At 42.1% G+C, this 18,008-nt stretch overlaps 1 protein-coding gene across 1 annotated transcript in view; it reads right to left on the bottom strand.

The window, feature by feature from the left end:
* LOC118769777 (BTB/POZ domain-containing protein KCTD8-like) overlaps positions 1-10,299 on the bottom strand; it is a 34,675-nt gene extending 24,376 nt beyond the window's left edge. Inside the window, exon 1 of the mRNA XM_036517090.1 lies at positions 9,158-10,299. Coding sequence (XP_036372983.1) covers positions 9,158-9,956 — 799 coding nt within the window. The 5' untranslated portion in view covers positions 9,957-10,299. The remainder of the gene's footprint in view (positions 1-9,157) is intronic.
* Between the last annotated feature and the right edge of the window lie 7,709 nt (positions 10,300-18,008).

The following is an 18,008-nucleotide window of genomic DNA, read 5'->3' as shown; positions in this document are numbered from 1 at the left end:
ATCCAAGAAACAAGTCTGAGGAGCATATGGTACCCTGAGACATGTGATCGCCCGCAATCAATCTTTTCCCCACAGACCGCTAACGACTTTCATTGATTTCACAGGGTGAAATTTCACTCATGCTGGCGCAGGCGGTGGAATAATACACTTCTTTCTTTCTGTCTTTTCAATTCTTTCCATTCAGGTTTTGGAAACCATGCAGGTGAGGGAGTCTGCGCTGCTTGGAGGGGCCGCTCAATAAGCACTTAATACTGGAGCGCCTGCATTGTAACTCGAAATAGTTGCTTTACAGCTAATCCAACCCTGGCCCATTGTGATTCTTGACATCACCATGTTTGACAGAGCTCTTGGTGTTATCAGAATTCGTGCTCAGCCTAGCAGAGCATGAGGAGCTACATGTTAGCATCACTGCCCAAAGCCATGCCTTTTCATGGGATAAATAACATTTGCATATTTCAAAGGATATGTCAAGTCACTTTATGTTTAACCTGACAGTAAAACAATACCTGACTTCCTCTCTTGACCAGACCAAGGATGATTTTTCTTTCTGAAAAGGAAATGCATGTCATTTAAAAATCCCCTGTGACATTAGAATAATAGCAGGACCTTATCAGCTCGAGATTCGACAAGTGAATTTTTTCCCTTCACATTTTAGTAATTTCCATACTTCTATTAAAATGACAAACTTCCATTTGTGGTGCTTGATTTGTTCTAATCAAGTGAACGTCAGAGGAAGAATAGCTCCCGTGGAGTGCATGGGGTTCTAAGTGACAGTGGGGATTTAAAGAACGCTTTGCAAATCAGTAATGTGATCAGCGCTGACTTGGAGTGATATGCTGTCCTATCTCCCTATTCGCGGCGAAGATTAGCTGAGTGGAAGTCATTATGGAGGGAGCTTGGGCAAAAAGACATCCTTGCAAAGAAATGTACTAAGCCTTACACGTGCATCACTCCAGAAGATGAAAAACATGTCATTTCAATTTGTGTGTCCAAAGGAGGAAAGAGTAAAGCTTATTTTACAATTCTGCATCTCATGTCTTGCTGCAGGCTTTCTGTGAACAAAACAGTCAGGGTTGGAAAGGAGCAGTGAGCAGGACTACTGACAGGAGGGAAAGAGGGCAAAAAGAGCCAGTACAAATAACAGACCACATCAAAAACAGGGGGGTGCAACACTGGGGCTTGTGCCTTTCTCAGTAATTCAGATTTTGAGAATCTGCAGCTTAGACAAATGGAGCTCCAAATGGGATCTCCATTTACTTCTTGTTCTGAACATGACATTATTCCACATCTCATCAGTTGTGGACAGTTATACTGACAGCAAAGTTCTAACAGCTTTAAAAAATCTTGCTGTAAATAATTTTAATTAACTGCAGTTAGCAACAGTCTAATATGACTGTTGCAACAGCACATTCCTGTTATTCTTATGTCAGCCTTGTTTTGTACCATCTAGGTTTCCTGGACAGTTGCAGGTCTCACATTTTTTGTTACGTAATGTTTGTCCACTATCAATTATCTTGGGGATCCTTCTTGCTGACACTTAGCTAGCTAACTAAGTATAACAAGTATATGACCCTTGTATGTTACTATAATAGAGTTACTTCCTGATTAATGATATCCTGTCTGCCATGATAGCAACACTTTGCATAGCATTACTGTTAAGGGTACATCCAGTACGTGTAGTTTGGTGATTAAGTGGGTAAGTGGTTAGGTTAGCTTGCTAGCCAGGTCACTACACTATCAGCCTGTAGAGAAGCTGGCTGCCACTTCTCTCATAAATGAGCCAAAAAACAAAAGGTTAAAAACCAATAATCTATTTTAAAATCAAACAGACAAAGAAACCAGCCTACGCAAGCCCACAACAGGGACAAAGTGAGCCTCTCTCCTGTTCTGCAGCCACACCTGTATTTAAACAGGCCTCAATCAGTAAGGTGTGGCTCGTTATCCAATAGGTTGATACCCTTACAAATTGCCAACATGTGCACATAATTAACCAATTATTAATACACAATTGGCAATTGGCACTCAGGGAGAGGTGGTGAAGGCTCTCTTTCACATAGCCACTGTAAAAAAACAACAGACACACAGATCATTAGCTAAAGTATATCAATTTCTATTGTCTTTATTGTCATAGTGGGACATATCTACTTGTTTTTGAACCACTATCAATAATAACAGCTAGCTTGTTAGATCAGTATCTGAGTGACTTACAGTCAGTCAGACAGTATATTTTTTTAGTTAGCTAGCATTACATTAGCATAACTAAATGAGATCTAGCTAGATAGCTAGATAACTTACTAGGATGACTTTCCTAAGCGTACTTTTTACACACCAATAATTTTACACTCTGATAGAGATCAGAGCTATTGAAGCCAGTTACATAGCAAAGCTGACAAATGATGTTGTTCTGCCCACTGCTGCTCTTATATGGGTCCAACAGGCACATGAGGTACTTTGACCAGAAGGCCGGGGTTAAGTATGAAAGACAACCACTCTGGTTCACTTTGTGTCCTGAGGTGTCGCAGCCGATTCACATTGAAGTTGAATTGGCAGTGAAATTCAAAGAGTTGTTTTTTCTAGCGTCTGCTGTAGATGTACCTTCACACTAAAACACTAAAACCAAAAAGTGTAGCCGCAAGCACAAACAATCAGTTACAACTGAATCACACCAAATCACATATATATTTGTTGATTTATTGGAATTCAGTTGTAGGTGATTATCTGTGTTTAAGGGCCTACTTTCAGGTTTTTGTGGTACTCACACACACATGATTCTGCACTCTGCTCAACTTAAAAATACTGGTGGAGAAGGAAGTGGTTTTAGAGGAAAATCAAGCATCTTGGTTCATCGTCCCATGGGAGCCGAGATCCTCATGGTGGCCAGATGCACTATGTTTATTTTTGGTGTGCTTTTCATATGAGCTGTAAATCACCAGTCCCTATAGTCCCCTATATTCTGGTAAAAACACTTTTATCCTGGAAAGTCAATAAAGCATTTTAAACATTTTGTATTGCTTTTTTTTTTTACTTTGTAGTCAATAACATTTTCAGTGCTGCTACCTACCAATGAAAAACAATGTGCACCTCACTGTGTGACAGATGTCAGTTGTGGTTCCCATTTTTCTCTGTAATGATGCTGTAATAAGCACATTCTTATCCTTGAGCACCTCATTGTTTCCTCTCTGTACAGTCGAATAGAGATTGATTACTTTCCAGGTAAAGTAACAGAACCATTTATTTTTCTTCGTGAAGACAGGAGTTCAGAAGGGCGCATTAGCGTCCTGATTTATCAATACATTTATTTCCTTCTCTTTTAAGAGAGTTAAAAACTCTTTAAAAGAAATTAGGTACATCTTTAAGTCTCCAGAAGATTTTAAAAGCTCTCTTATGCATAAGAGACATTTTCACTGACTTGCTTCAGCTGTGTGTGTGTGGCATACCAGTGCAGTCCAACATTGTGGTTGGTTTTTAAAATGAGCAGCTCAAGTGCTCAAGTGGAACAGTTTTAGAGATTGGCTGTTTTGGAGTTTGGGATGGAGGCAAGATCCTAATCCCTAATGTTTTTTTTTTTAAACAAAACCACATAAAAGGTATAACGACATTGGTTAAACCCACCTGGGCTAGGGGAAAACCATAAATCATAAACATCCAGCTCACATCAGTTAAGGCAGGTCAGTGGTAGCATGGTCAAGGATTCAGTCCTTCTACATTGCTATTTGTGTTCTTTGGGTTTGTCTAAAATAATTTCAATAGTTAAAGTTATTTCATTTTCAGGCACTACCAAGGCACTGGCAGCAGTGTTGCATAGTAGTTAAGGAGCCGGACTTGTAACTGAAAGGCTGCCGGTTTGATTCCTCACTGGGGCACTGCTGCTGTACCCTTGGCCCTGTATGCTATTGTCTCAGTAAAATATCCAGCTATATAAATGGGTAACATTGTTAAAAAAAAACCTGTAACCTAAGTAAGTCACTCTGGGTAAGAATGTCTGCTAAATGCCCATAATAATAAAAAAAAACAATGTTGCCGTAGATTTATTGTTCAAAATGAATGACCAAGTAAAATGGTATGAGTTTGTAGACATACCAAAGATTTTTAAAACATAGTGCCTCAGAGTAGAATAGTTCATTTAGATTTTCTTGATGCTATTTTGCTATTTTCGTGGACTTCTGCAGTCCATGACCTGCTGTTTCTTCTTTATACACAACTCCATCAAACAACAGCATGCTGTGTATCCGCTGTCACAGCAACCATAGCAACCCTTGTGTTACCATATAACATAGCATACTGCAAACAATTTAGTGTCTGTTTTGGGTCTATAGAATGGATAAGAACATATCTTTATGAACTCAAGCCCTCTGAGAGAGGTAGGCAAGTATCTAGGGGTACTTCAATGTCTGATGGAAAACCACTCATTTAAGGCAATTTTAAATTAAATTTTAGAAGGCATAAAACTATATGTATAGTTAATGTAATATTCACCTATGTCTACAATGTAACACTTAACATCTGTGTTGGAGGTCAACTCTTGGCTTTTGACATGCAAACATAATGTTTATTAGTGGGAAATGCTCAATTCAGCCCTTCTAGGCCTGTAATTTAGCCTACAGTCTAGAGTGCATCTCACATTGTGTCAAGCCTGGTCCTGAACATATTGGGGTTTCCTTTATCCCTCAAGCTAATAACATGCTTCATTAAAACTACATATCCCTTTTTTTCTGGGGATGTTGTCACATTTTTCAAACTGGGGGCCAGAGGCATTTACAATAACTGGCTCATTATATTTAATTTTCAGTATCATTAAATAGACCGTTGTCGGGGCATCATTTGATAACAATTTACAGCTTCTTAAAGCTTTCACATTCCAAGACAAATTGCATTGTTGTACTTATTCTGATGGTTGCATGTTACTCAGGAAAGAGGCATGAGCCCAAATGATAAATAATAAATATCTATATAATGTGCAGTTGCAGTTGGCTCATCAATTATGCAGGGATATAGCAGAATCTCACACGTGGATAGTCTTCAGCACAGAAGGCGGGATGTACAGTGTGTCAACACTGGTACTCCATGTGGGAAAAGTGGAGCGAAAATAGACTACTTAGAATGAGAGCTACCCATTTCCCTGCCCAGGAGTTTGTTCGTTTATTGAAAATGTTGTGTGCGGACGCTTTGCAGCGCCCGTTGGGGCTATTCTATGGCAAAGCGTAAAGTCCGCCCTTTGCTCTTCCCCAAGGTTGTCATGTTAAGAGGCGTTGTATGTTTTCCGGAGAAAAACCGTGGGGAGAATAGAACCATATGAGTATGGAGGATGGGTTGATGAGCCCTCCCCAGTCTATCTGTCATGATGATAGTGTCCCTCGGTCCCAATCCATCATCACAGCAAATAACCCGGGAGCATGAATTGCAGCCCTGACAGGGATAGTTAGCACAGGATCTGGGAAACCACTGAGGCCGAGTGGTGCTGGAAGAACATGAAGAACAAGGAAGGCTTATTGACGTCATCGGCCTCCACTGACATGTCATTGAAGTAAGGTCAGGGTGTGCAAGCTGTTTTGATTAACATCCTGCCTGCAAAAGTACTGCCATCAATACCCCAGGTTGTACACATATCTAAGATGGCACTTTTGGATGTCACTTGGGTATGTTTCATTGATTTTGTTTAAGACTAGGCGCATTCACGACTGAATTTGCTTTTTGCAAAGTATTCCTTTCAATCACAACTGTGGACTCTGGGGCCCGACAATAGTTAGGCTTTTCAAAATGAAGCTTTGAGCCGGTTTCGAGTGTCGGGTCCCTCTGAAGAAAAGCCATTTCCGTCTTCGTTTATATGTATACATAATTCAGTTTCACGCCCAGTAACTTTTCAATGGCTCTTCTGACTACATGCACGGTTTGTGATCATTATAAAAGCACTGTAGGCTAAGTTAAGATTGGCTCCCCTGAAATGAAACCACAGCATTCTCATATCTGCCTGCATGGCTGGGGATGGAAGAGAGGCACGAGTGGGAGCGGCGCTAATAATGATTCAGCTCCACGGCCTGGAATATTTATTCCCAGGAAAGGAGCACCGCAAGCAGCAGGTGCGGCGTGTGAGAAGAAGTCAAAGGAAGATGAAGAGGAAAAAAATATAATGAATCAGGCGGCCGTGAAGAACAAAAGGAGAAGGTGAAAACGACAAGGAGGCCTCTCCTCGTAATGTTGTGGGTAGGGAAAGGTGGCGGTAAAGAGAGGCAGAAGGACGGAGAGAAGCTGGAGGAAGAAGAATAAGGGAGAATAAAGAAACAGTATATGTAATCAGCAATACAGGAGGAAGCAGAAAAACACAAAGGGTAAATAAATACGATGAAGTACAGGAAGATGAAATCCTCTTCTTGAGAGAAAACACAATGAGAAGAGGCGGGTTGTTCTCGCTGCCGGCACTTGTCGGATAAATGGATTCCTAATGGCTTGGAAGCAGGATGTAAAACAATTACATCACAAAGAGGAGGGGCAAACTGAGTACACATCCCAAGCAGCTACTACCAGCTACTATCAGCTATCACCACCACAACCAGGGGCAAGTCTGACACATAGAATCTGCATGAAAAACAACAGCTTAAAAGCACACACCTTTGCACAGAATAAATTCAATTGTATGTGATGGAATGAACTATTTTTTAAAAATCCACACACAATTCACCCAAAACAATTTGTGAAACTGTGTTAACTGGTTACCTCAGGATGTTCTGCATAGTGAAATGTGAGATGGACACAAACTGTTAAAAGGGAATTAAAAACTTTATCAATCTATATCAGCTGTATCAAATAAATTCATGGACACACCCGCACCCAGGCTTGATACTGACCCATATTGATCATGCTTTGAACTACTTTCAGTCTTTCTGAGGTACATTATTCTACAGTTAAATGTAAATCAGTAGTGTACTACATTTTTGAATTAGAATTTAAAAAAAAGAATTAAAAACCTAGAAACTAGACCCCAAAGAATAGCAGGTTTAGCATAGAAGGTTTCGTAATTATGATAGCAGGTTTATAATTAGAAGCTACAGCCATTTTAAGCTTAGAATCCTACATCCACATTTATCAAGATTTTGCCATTCCTGCATACACACACATTCATCCACACACACACACACACACTCTCTGTAACAGAATTATTTATCATTCTGTGGAGAAAAATCTCATCATAATCTCTGTTACCAAGTGGAAGTATATGACCCTTCTTGCTTTGAAGAGGATCTGGAACTAAAACCTGGGCACATCTAATGAGAGTTGAGATGTGGGGAGTCACAGTTTGCCTGAATATTTCATCTTCTGTTCATGTGTTTTCCTCGGAGGCATGCATTTCTTCTGCTGCCAATATAATATCATGACAACAGTACATGCTATGTTTCCTCTGTCTGTTTCTTCCTCCCCTCATCTGTCCCTCTCCTTCCCTCCCTTTCTCTCATGCTCTCTCTCCCCCCTTCTCTCATTTCCCCTTTTCTGTCTGTCATTCTCACTCTCTCTGCCTTTCTCTCTTTCCCTTTCTCTCTCCATCTCTTTCACACACTCTCTGCCCCCTTTCCCGCTTTCTCTCTTTCCCCTTTCTGTCATTCCTCTCTCTCTCTCTCTCTCTCGCTCTCTCTCTCTCTCTCTCACACACACACACACACACACGCATGTGCACATGCCCGAGCTCTACATCTGTGGGCCCCTGATATGACCTGGAGCTCAACATGAGATCAGATAACCAGACAGCAGCTTCCTGTTTCCCCGACACATCGTGCTGCCATCAGCCCGCTGGCCTGTCAGCACAGCTCTGCCTGTCTGCGCTCCTCCCAGCCTCCGCCCGCCTCTCCTTCATACCCATTACATCTGGGGACAAGTCCCTGCCATGAGAAGTGACAAGGGACGACCCAACCCAGCTCAGCATTCTGTCAATGGGGTCGTTTTAACCCTCATTAACATCCTCTGGGCCACCCCCTTCCAGGGCAGTTCACATATCCCCTTACATGAAAATGTAAAGATGTGTGCCAGGTAGCCTATAACCTGTATGTGAGCTGTTCTTGCTTATACCTCCACACCTGTTGGATATTTAATACTGCCTCAAACTGCTGTGCCATGAACAGGTGAGAGGAAAGAGCACCATAAAGGAAAATGGAGGACTGAACTCTTCAGTCGGATTGTGCACGCCTCTGCCGGTCCAGCTTTCATCTCCCTGTTCTTGATGCCCATCATAATGGATGTGTTCAGGCATCAAAGTGCACGGATGCAGGCACACAGGAGCCCACACATATTAATGGGAATCTAAATCACTGTGAGAGAACACCTTTTTTTTAATCTAAAGGAGGTTTCAGGAATGGGAGTGCAAATACAGTGGGCAGCTCTCAACCGTTTGATGTGTGTGCTCTTGGATATCCAGTCAAATGTTTGGTATCAGATCATTTTCCCACTGACATTATTTCATGTGTCCTGTATTTCCAACCTTTCTGAAAGACTTTCTTTTTTATCTGCGTTGCCTTTTGCATGCATCATATCAGTCCTAAAAGTGAACAATATTACATTTTACAGTCCTCACAATTCTACATTCTGCCACCCAGTAATGCAGCTGGATTTGTACTAGAGGATTGTTACTTGGTATTACTACAGCAGCAGGACTCAGCACCCCTCCCTAGGTTCAAACTCACAGTGCAGCATCTCTCCAGCGCTCCTGACACCACACCGCCTGCTGCCCATGTAAAGGTAGCTGAGGTTTCCCGTGGCTGTGGTTAGCACACGTTGAGAAGACAAATCCCCCCCAACACACACACATGTGGGGAAACCGGGGGGAAGAATGTAAGTGAGTGGGCTGCCCTCTGCATGCCCATTAGCCATAAGGGCAACTGTGCCTCAGGAGGGGGTCTTCTCTTCATACAACCTGCCTCTATTTACACCCATCAAGCGATAAACTGTCTCTGACAGGACCGAACAATCATGAGCACAAATCCCTTAATCCATCCTAATTTTAATCCTCCTACGCACAGCGCTCAGGCACAAGCCTCAAATCACATTCAGTCAATGCTAAACTCTGAGCAAAGCAGCATTGTTCAACTTCAGGGGGTGAGTGGGGGGTGAGGCAGTGCGGGAGATGTGCATTTAGCTGCTGAGGCAGGGAAGAGAGAAACTTTTCTGCACTTACTGAAGAAGATGTACTCAGTGTAGCTGCTCCAGATTTTATCATCTCTGTACTGGTTGATGAAAGCGGCCGTGCCCGTGGAGTTGCAAGCCACCATGTGGAACCCGGCCTCCGACAGCCTGTCGAAGGCCTGCTCCAGGTAGGTGAATTTCAGGTAAAAGCGAGAGGTATACTTCTCGGGCGGCCGGTCGGGGTCCCTGCTCTCGTTCAGGGTCTCTCCGAAGACCTCCTTGGCCAGGGCGATGCGGCCGCACACCATGATCCGCGCCACCCTCCGGAACTTGGCGTCGGCCTGGTTGTCCCGCACCATGGTGTAGGAGCCCCGGTAGCCGATGGTGATAAATCCCGAGCGCTTGTCCAGGGCGGCGGCGCGGGCCAGGTCGCTGCCTTGGGAGCTGTCCTCGATGTCACTCTGGCAGCCCTCGTCGTTCATGGAGCCCTGCTTGGTGACACGGGGCGCCAGCAGCTTGAGTAGTTCACCCAGCTGGAAGTGCTCGGCCTCGCGCTGCAGCCGCTCCTTCTCGGGGAAGTGGTCCGGCAGCACCAGCTGCTTGTCCCGCAGGAAGTCCAGCACGTAGCGGAAGAGGAAGCCGTCCCGGTCGATGAAGAAGCGCCCGCGGCTGTCCCGGGGCAGGTCCTTGAGCGGGTGCCGGGAGAACATGGCGTGCAGGGTGGTGTCAGGGATGCTGACCAGCGTGGAGTGCTTGGTGACATACACCTGTCCGCCCACGTTTAGCTCCACCACCTCCGGGAAGGGGCTGGACACCTCACTAATGGGCAGGATGTTCTCCCTTAGAGCCATGGTCCCCAAAGCCAGGCAGGAGAAAGAGACCAAAAGCAGTGAAAAATAGAAGGGAAAAAAGGATGTCAAACAGCCAAAAGACAGAAATAACCCTCTTGGAAAAGTGCAGGTGATCCAGTCCTTGGCAGCCAGGGAGGTGCTGAAGTTTGCCTGAGAAGAGTACTACATCCCTGCTGGAAAAGAGGAGAGGGAGAGAGAGAGAGAGAGGGGAGAGAGAGGAAAAAAGAGAGCAGAAGAGGAACCAGATTCTCCAAGCTGCGGCCACGCCACCAGTGAGGGATAAGAGGCACAGAGATAGACTCACAGCCACAGTGGCAAAGAAGGAAGAAAAAAATCAGTGTTGAGCAACTCTCAGCATCATTAGTACAGGGTCTGGGGAAGCCACGGTGACGTCATTCATTGGGTGCCAGGGATGGTGGGGGAGTGGCTCCGTACCCCCACCTTTTAAAGGGACAGCGTTTCATTTCTCACAGTTTCAACTTACAGGACCAGGACTGGAAATACTGCTAAACTAACATTTGTTAAGTGCAGATCCAGGATTATTAAGTAACTTTAAAAGGCTATATGTATACCCAGGGTTGATGGGCTCTGATATTATTGTGCTTGAAAGCATTTGTATTGTTTCTATGGAATTCGGGACCATTATAAACAGGTAAGTCAAAGGAACAGTGTATTTGATGGAACAGTGGCCCTGTCTCAGCTTCTATGACACATGCCCTGCTGAACAGGCTTTCTTAGCATGTGGATGATTGCAAGAAGTCTCTGGAGTAAGATAGTAATTATATTTTTTTGCACTTTTTAACACCAATCCAAATTCTTGCAAATGAATCATGTTGATGCACAAGAGCATATGATGCTGATTGCTGTTAAGGTTGTTTCTGTAAAACAACATATTTTCCTTTAAAATATATTGTAATTATCATATTTCTATATGCATACACATCAAGAAACAGTCTGACACAGACAAGGAAGGGTTTTCTTATTAGAAATAAGTCTCTCAATGAATGGATATTTGACACTTGTAAGGGAAAAACTTTCATGTCTGTTTTGCATGCAGTGTGCTGTATGTTAAATACCATGCAATATGAAAATAGCAGGAAGAAAGATATGGAAAAAGGAGCATTTGGGCCACATGTCATTCTCATAATCCCTCCCCATAGTTCTTTCCACATGTAGAAGTACACAGTGCCACCTAATGGAATATTACTATAAAACATTACATCCACAAATAACAGCCATAAAATGTTGATTGTATATTATTCTTAAAATGTCATTGTTAAACATGCTAGCTAAGTGGCATTTTGATTGTTTTATGACAAAACAAGTGAATTTTCATGATGAAAATATGAGAAGGAGTAACCTGCATCTGGATGCCTTGACTGAAAATTGAGGACATGAAAGCATTGCATTTTACAAACATACCTCAGGACAGTAAAATCCATTAATGTACTAATTTGGTCTTTGATGTCAGTGCCAGGCAAATGCGATTGTCCTGCTTTTTCTCCCACACAGCGCTGATAACTTGACTCTCCAGAGGGTAAGTTATTACGGGAGAGCTGTTCTTAATCCGTGACAGGTCTGAGAGCGCAGTGTTGAGCAGTCCTCACACTGATACTTACATTGACATTGGATTGACACAGAAGGACTGGGCAAAGCAGACATTTTCGAGAGGGAGGGAGGGGTGTCTTTTGTCACCTTGACGGGCATTGCTCTGCAATAGTGAGTCTGCCCTGCTGGCGTGATGGAGCTTCCCAGGGTATGCCTATGTGTCACCCTCATTCCCATTGACATTCCTCTGCAACTCAGACATTGGAGGGCACCCAGAAATGTTTCTCCTCCAGTAGCGAGCTAACCCAGAATGGATTGTTTATCGTGTTACAGACCTTCCATTTGGATACGACCCTGTCGCAAATGACAGCTGTTCTCAGTCACCAGTCATATCATGTTGCAGTGTTTACTCTGTGTAAAGTTTTTATAAAGCTTTCAGGTGTGCAAAAAATTGAGCTACCTCATTTTTTATGTGTTCGTGTGTGTGTGTGTCTTTGTGCGTGCGTGTGTGTGTGTGTGTGTGTGTGTGTGTGTGTGTGTGTGTGTGTGTGTGTGTGTGGGCTGTATCACATTAGTAGCATTATTTGTTTAAAGAACAGTTCTACAGAAAGTAAACATTCATCTTCATAAGGGCTTCCTCCTGATGTGCAACATTTTATAGCTAATAGCTCCTTAAAACACCCCATTTGTGTAAACTATTTTGCTCAGAAATGTCACTTTGAACATATTTACACTCATTTAATGAGATATAATTTACAGTACATCCAACAGTAAGAAACCTTTCACTACAGAATATCAATCACTCCCAAATTAGACTTACCTTGCAAGTTGTTTCCTTCTCCTAAAGTAATTACCTGGAAGCAAAGGTCATTAGTCCAATTCAAAGTGCCAGAGACCTGATGACTTTTATCCCAGTGTCTTACAATTAATAGCACCTAGAATCTGCTTACTCCTTTAGAATGTATTCATTAATCTCGCCCCAACTTTGTTTGGTCCAGGCAGATCTGGACGGGAGCCAAGGTGCTACCTCTGCAGAAAGCCACTGACAGGTAACCCCCATGTACCTCTTGCTCAGTGTCTCTGTAAGCAAAAAAAGCAGCTAACACAGAGGAGAAGGTAGTGCTTTATCACTCTCTAAACTATCCCACTGAGGATCCTATCAGTGTTGTGTTGATGTCTACCGTGTGCCTGTACAGAGTGGTTAATCAGGTCATTAGTTGTTAATTAACGTCACCGGTGGACGCCTGAGTCAGAGTTGCTGGGGTGGGTGTAAGTGCGCACAAGATATAAGATCCGAGTATTGAACACACAGCTCCGTTCTGTCCTGATAGTCCCTGTTGTGTCAGGTGTAATTCTATGCTCCCTGCAGATGCCATCTCCTGGTGCAAAGGGATTTCACTGTGCTCTAGGTCTAGCAAATACTCTTACCGTTGGGAACGTCTTCATCTCTGCACAAACATAAAATGTATGGGTAGTCATGCTCGATTTTTAATGCACATCAAAAGGAACAATGGAAGGAGATACAGGGACTACTAGGCTGTCTTGGACTGCATTTAAGGGTTACAGAAAAAATTTATCTGTGATTTGACCGTAGTCGTGTGTTTGTATTCATATTTTTGGCATCATCTTCATAAATAATCGAAAAAAATCTGAAAAAGAAAGTAAACTTGAAATTGTGTATTGGCAAGCACTTAATTCATGCTTGCCCACTGCTCGGGGTCATAATTAAAATAACTGCTTTGTAAACTCTTTTTCTCTAAATCTCCTTGCAGAGGTCTGCTCCTGAAAGGACAGGGGACTGATCCTTTGATATATTTCCATATCCTGTCATCTTGAGCCCCTGGATGAGGAAATTAAAAAAAAAATATACAAAAAAGCGAGGAATGATAAGATAGCAAAGAGAGACCTTAATCCGATACAAAGAAATTGGTTGACTCTCACATTCAAACGTCATGTCTTCAATTAGGGCTTAATTACAGTCATTACAAAGCCATGTGTCCAGGAACGATGCTAACACGTAATATGTCTCTCAATGATAGCCAATTATGATTACGTATGTATAATAATTATGAGAAAGGCTGTAGTTCTGACAAAATGTAGTTGATTGTTTGAGGAGCAGGTGTAAAAGTATGCAATGTAAAAGGAACAAAATTAAGCATATTATATACACAAAACAGATGAAATACATACATACACATATTCATGTATGTATATATGCATGAATAAAGCAAGTTGAAAGAATGGTAGTTTTGCAAAGCAGTGAGTTCTGGTGCTGTAGGATAGTGCTGTTACTGCAGCTACAAGTCAGGGGTAGCGCAGAGGAGGATGTGAAGGTAATGTGTGACACCAAATAAAGGCATTCCAGAGTTCTGCGCTGAAGGTTAGCAGATGGCAGGACCATTACGGCTAATTTCCCTCAGCTCACATCCCCGCGCGCCATCAGTTGTTTTAGACATAATGAGGGTGGGAGGGGAGATTAGTTTCAAATGCGCAGTGGGGCTCTTTCAGAAATCCTGAGATGAAACTCACTTCCCTCCACCAACTGCTAAGCAGCAATGGGAACGGAAAGCTGTCACAACGGGGGCATTCTTCAAAGGAAACGCTGCAATCCCATGCATCGGGCGATCGGAGCGGCCCCGTGACCCTCTGCCACCTACTTTGCTCCTCTCCTAATTGCCTCCAATCCTGGGGGGCTTTGCACAGCGGATCCCGAAATGACTGTGTTGTTTCCCGGGGAAATGTGACAGCAGTCAATACTTCACAGCGGGGAGCTGGGAGGAGGAAATGCCTTTGCTCCAGGCTGTGTGCTCACACTGTCTCAGCCGTGAACACTGCTTTACCTTTTCGATTGTTGCATGGAAGTGACCATCAAAAGGCACAGCTGATAGAACACACAGGGAAGGGAACTGGGGGGGGGGGGGGGTGTTGATAGCCCTTTGTTCACAAACTGCATGTCGTCCCCTGCTCTTCAGTTTTAGCAATGAAGTGGAGAGAGAAAAGGTAACCGATGCTACAAACGGATCTGGACCGCTGAGGTCAATTTGAAGGCAAAATTCAAGAATCACAAGCCTTGCTATCCTTGATACTTAGATTTCGTGCACCATGAACAGTCATTATTTCCACAGCCTATCACCCTTAAAAACTAGCTCAAAGCTGGCATAGGAACTATAGGGCTGCTTCCAGTAAATGACAGACAGGTTGTGACAGAGTGATTGTCACTGATCTCCTGTCAGAGACAGACATGGCCAGGTTATGGTTAACTGATTTCTTGAACAGTAAATCTACAATCATGCTCCTGTGTACTCTGGGTAGTCTGCTGTCAGTGATTGGGGTTAGGGTCTGTACTTGCTTCCGTGGTGTTTCTACATGAGACAATTAAAATAAGACACAATCAACTTGGACATTACACTCATGTCCTCTTGTGACAGATCAAAACAGAAAGGCACTGTGTCTTGCCTTCTATATTGAAGTATTCAATAACATCAACTACACATCTGTGTCCCCAGCTATCACAGGTGGACTCTATTCAATGGGTCTGGTGCAGGCCCAATGCAGGCACTTCATTGGCTCCCCTTGAGGTGTGCCAACTTGAGGTGGCAGAGAAGGTTTTTCACAACCCCTTTTCAAGTCACACTTCTTAAACCATGTCGTCCACATTCCTCCACCACTCCAATTTGTGTTAAGTAGTGACAATGGTCCTATAATGTTTTCACTGAAACAGCCCATACCCTGTGGAGCCCTTATCATTCCGATCCGCAGATGCCTGAGACTTGTGAGTGCGCTTAAGGAGCTCATAGTCCAATAGACTAAGAAAGATATCAAATGGGATTCCATTCATGAGTACAAAATAGTAGAATTGAAAAGCGAAATCTTATCAGTCACGACAGTCTGAGCAAATTAAAGGAAACTGCAGAAGAATCACGGCACCTTGTTGTTGATTATCTCTTCAGAAATCCCCTCTGCCCCCTATCCCGTACATCAATTCCCCATTTCTTAAAAGCGTTACTCTTTTAGACATTACATTTGCATGACACTTTAACAGTGTGATAAATGCATTCTGTTCAATGAATTTAACTCCTCAACAGGTTTATACTACAAGACTTCAATTATTTCTTGATTAAAATTGTTATACTATTGTGGGTTTCAGAGGTACATTGTGTCATTTATCTGGGAAGTAGTCCTTTGTGATATTGGATTTAAGGTAATTGTGAGAATAATAAGTTCAATTACATCGAAGATGACCTAATACATATTAATATTCAGCTTGATGGCCTCACATATCCACACACAAAAATAAATTTGTTATTTTTTGTAAATTTGTTATTATTTGTTATTTGTTAAAAATTAATAATAAAAAAATACAGCCATAAGTTTAGACCGCTATTGTTATTGCATTGCCCTCCCAGTGAGTTATTTCTTGGACATGAATCAGGATTGCTGTAAACAACTAAACCATTCAATGTGAATGGCAGTACCTATATGGATGACAGCCTTTGGCAGCTCTCTAAAATATTACCATAATTCTATAATACAATTATCGTGTAACACATATATCTAATTGGAATATGGAGTTCAATTTATGTTTACTGAAAAAGGCAATAATTACTGAAAAAGAATTCAATTGAATAATCATCAGGAATTCTCTCTTATTTGCACCTTACTCCACAGCAAATCTTGAGGAATATCAGCATACAAAGTGTTGTTTCTCTTTGACTTTCCATCAGATTTGCAGTACATTGTGCCGTGCTTGGCAACGACTCTCTTTGCAAGAACCACATTGTTACCTTGCCTTAATCTCACTTGGTGATAAAGCCAGGTGTCTCCCTAAAACAACACTTCCCTTGCCTCTGCTGCTGTGCATGCTGGGGCCTCAGACTGCGATCGAATGCATTGCATAATGCACCTGAAGAATTGTGGTGTGGGGGACAAATAAATCAGAATGTGTGGGACAACTGTGTGTGCTGGAAAGCATTGCCATTACGCAGGTTAAGAACAGGTGCTGTGGTGCTCTTAATTGAATATCCCTGGCTGCAGCCCAGTCCATATTTTGATGCACCCCCATGTCAATTTATTCATTTCTTATTCAATTAAAAATAGATTTAGGGCATGGGCAAGTAACTGATCAGTAATGCACAACAAATGTGGTACTAGATGTAACCAGCAGGTGGCAGGTATCATCAAAATTATAGAGAAAGTCAGGTTGTTTATTCTCTTGTGATAAAAGATTATTCGTTGCAAATTTCAGGTTCAATATGCTGTTCCTTACCTTTCTTGTTGTTTGCTACCAACTGAGTTTTGACTGAATGATTGCTTGCAATTTAAATTCTAAGATCAAGATGCCAACGGAACATCTATGTTGATGCTGGCAAGTGCTTTTTATCATTATAGATTTGTGTTGTACCTGTGGTTGCATTTGGTAGGTTACAATGAAAATAATTCTGGTTTAGTCAGATATCAAATAACTGATATTTCATCTGACCCTGAAAGGTTCATGCGGTTAGATACTGAGATATGTTTATGTGGTCCACAGTTCAGGGCAAGGATTCCTCTCAAGCTTAAATATTCTGCAGTTAATAGCAATCAGAAAAGGATCCTGAGTTATGAAAATTACTGACGTGTTGTGAAAGTTTAGTGATATAGGACTGTGGGAAACAGTCCCCCCGTCAATTTTCCAAGTTTAATAGCTTAACATTTGCAGCCAACATTGAGATATTTGTAAAGCTGTTTATATTATCTAACATACATTTTCCCTTGGGGCCACTTGGACTCTTAACTTTGTGAAGTACCAGCATGTCCCTGGGAAGAAGTCTAATTATTGAGGACAGTGCAATTCTTCTGTTTTTGCAGAGGCAGATCAGAAGAAATGATGAGTAGGTGTGAATGGTGGCACTGGGGAGAACTACTTAGGTATTCCTGACAATATATGAGGTTGCTTCTTGCCGTTTTCTGAAGGCTTTCTGAGTCCTAGGGATAGGACTACATTATCTTTTTATGTTTTGACCATGTGTAAAATGTTTGCTCACATAAAACTGCCCCCTTGCAACTGTGGATGCAAAGATTGTGGCACAAGTTTAGAAATTATTTAGTTTTCTTTTGCTTTTGTAAGTAACATGATGTGCCCAACTTCATATCTGTTTATGGATGTCAAGTGGGAATTTGTTAACACACATGTTCTTGCCTTTCCTGAGAGACAGTTTTGATGTTTTTTTTTTTTTCAATTTTCAATAGGTGAAGGAAAATCTCCTTTGAAATTTGGTATTAAGAGAGTTATATCTTACTATGTACATTCTCAAACCCTTCATTTTTTGAAACTTTGTTTAGATCACATTTTGGTCTATGGAATGTTTTTGAAGGTCATTTTATCATACAGCATGGACCTAATGACTCAAGCAGAGTTACTTGAATAGTGGTGGGACAAGACTGTATATTGAACATATTGTTATGCATTCATTGTGCTAATTTGGTAAATATGATGTAATACAGAATTATAACTACCAAAATTGT

The sequence above is a fragment of the Megalops cyprinoides genome, chromosome 22, assembly GCF_013368585.1.
Source record: "Megalops cyprinoides isolate fMegCyp1 chromosome 22, fMegCyp1.pri, whole genome shotgun sequence".
NCBI lineage: Eukaryota > Metazoa > Chordata > Actinopteri > Elopiformes > Megalopidae > Megalops > Megalops cyprinoides.
The sequence above is the reverse complement of the archived record's forward strand: the minus strand, read 5'-3'. Positions and strand labels throughout refer to the sequence as shown.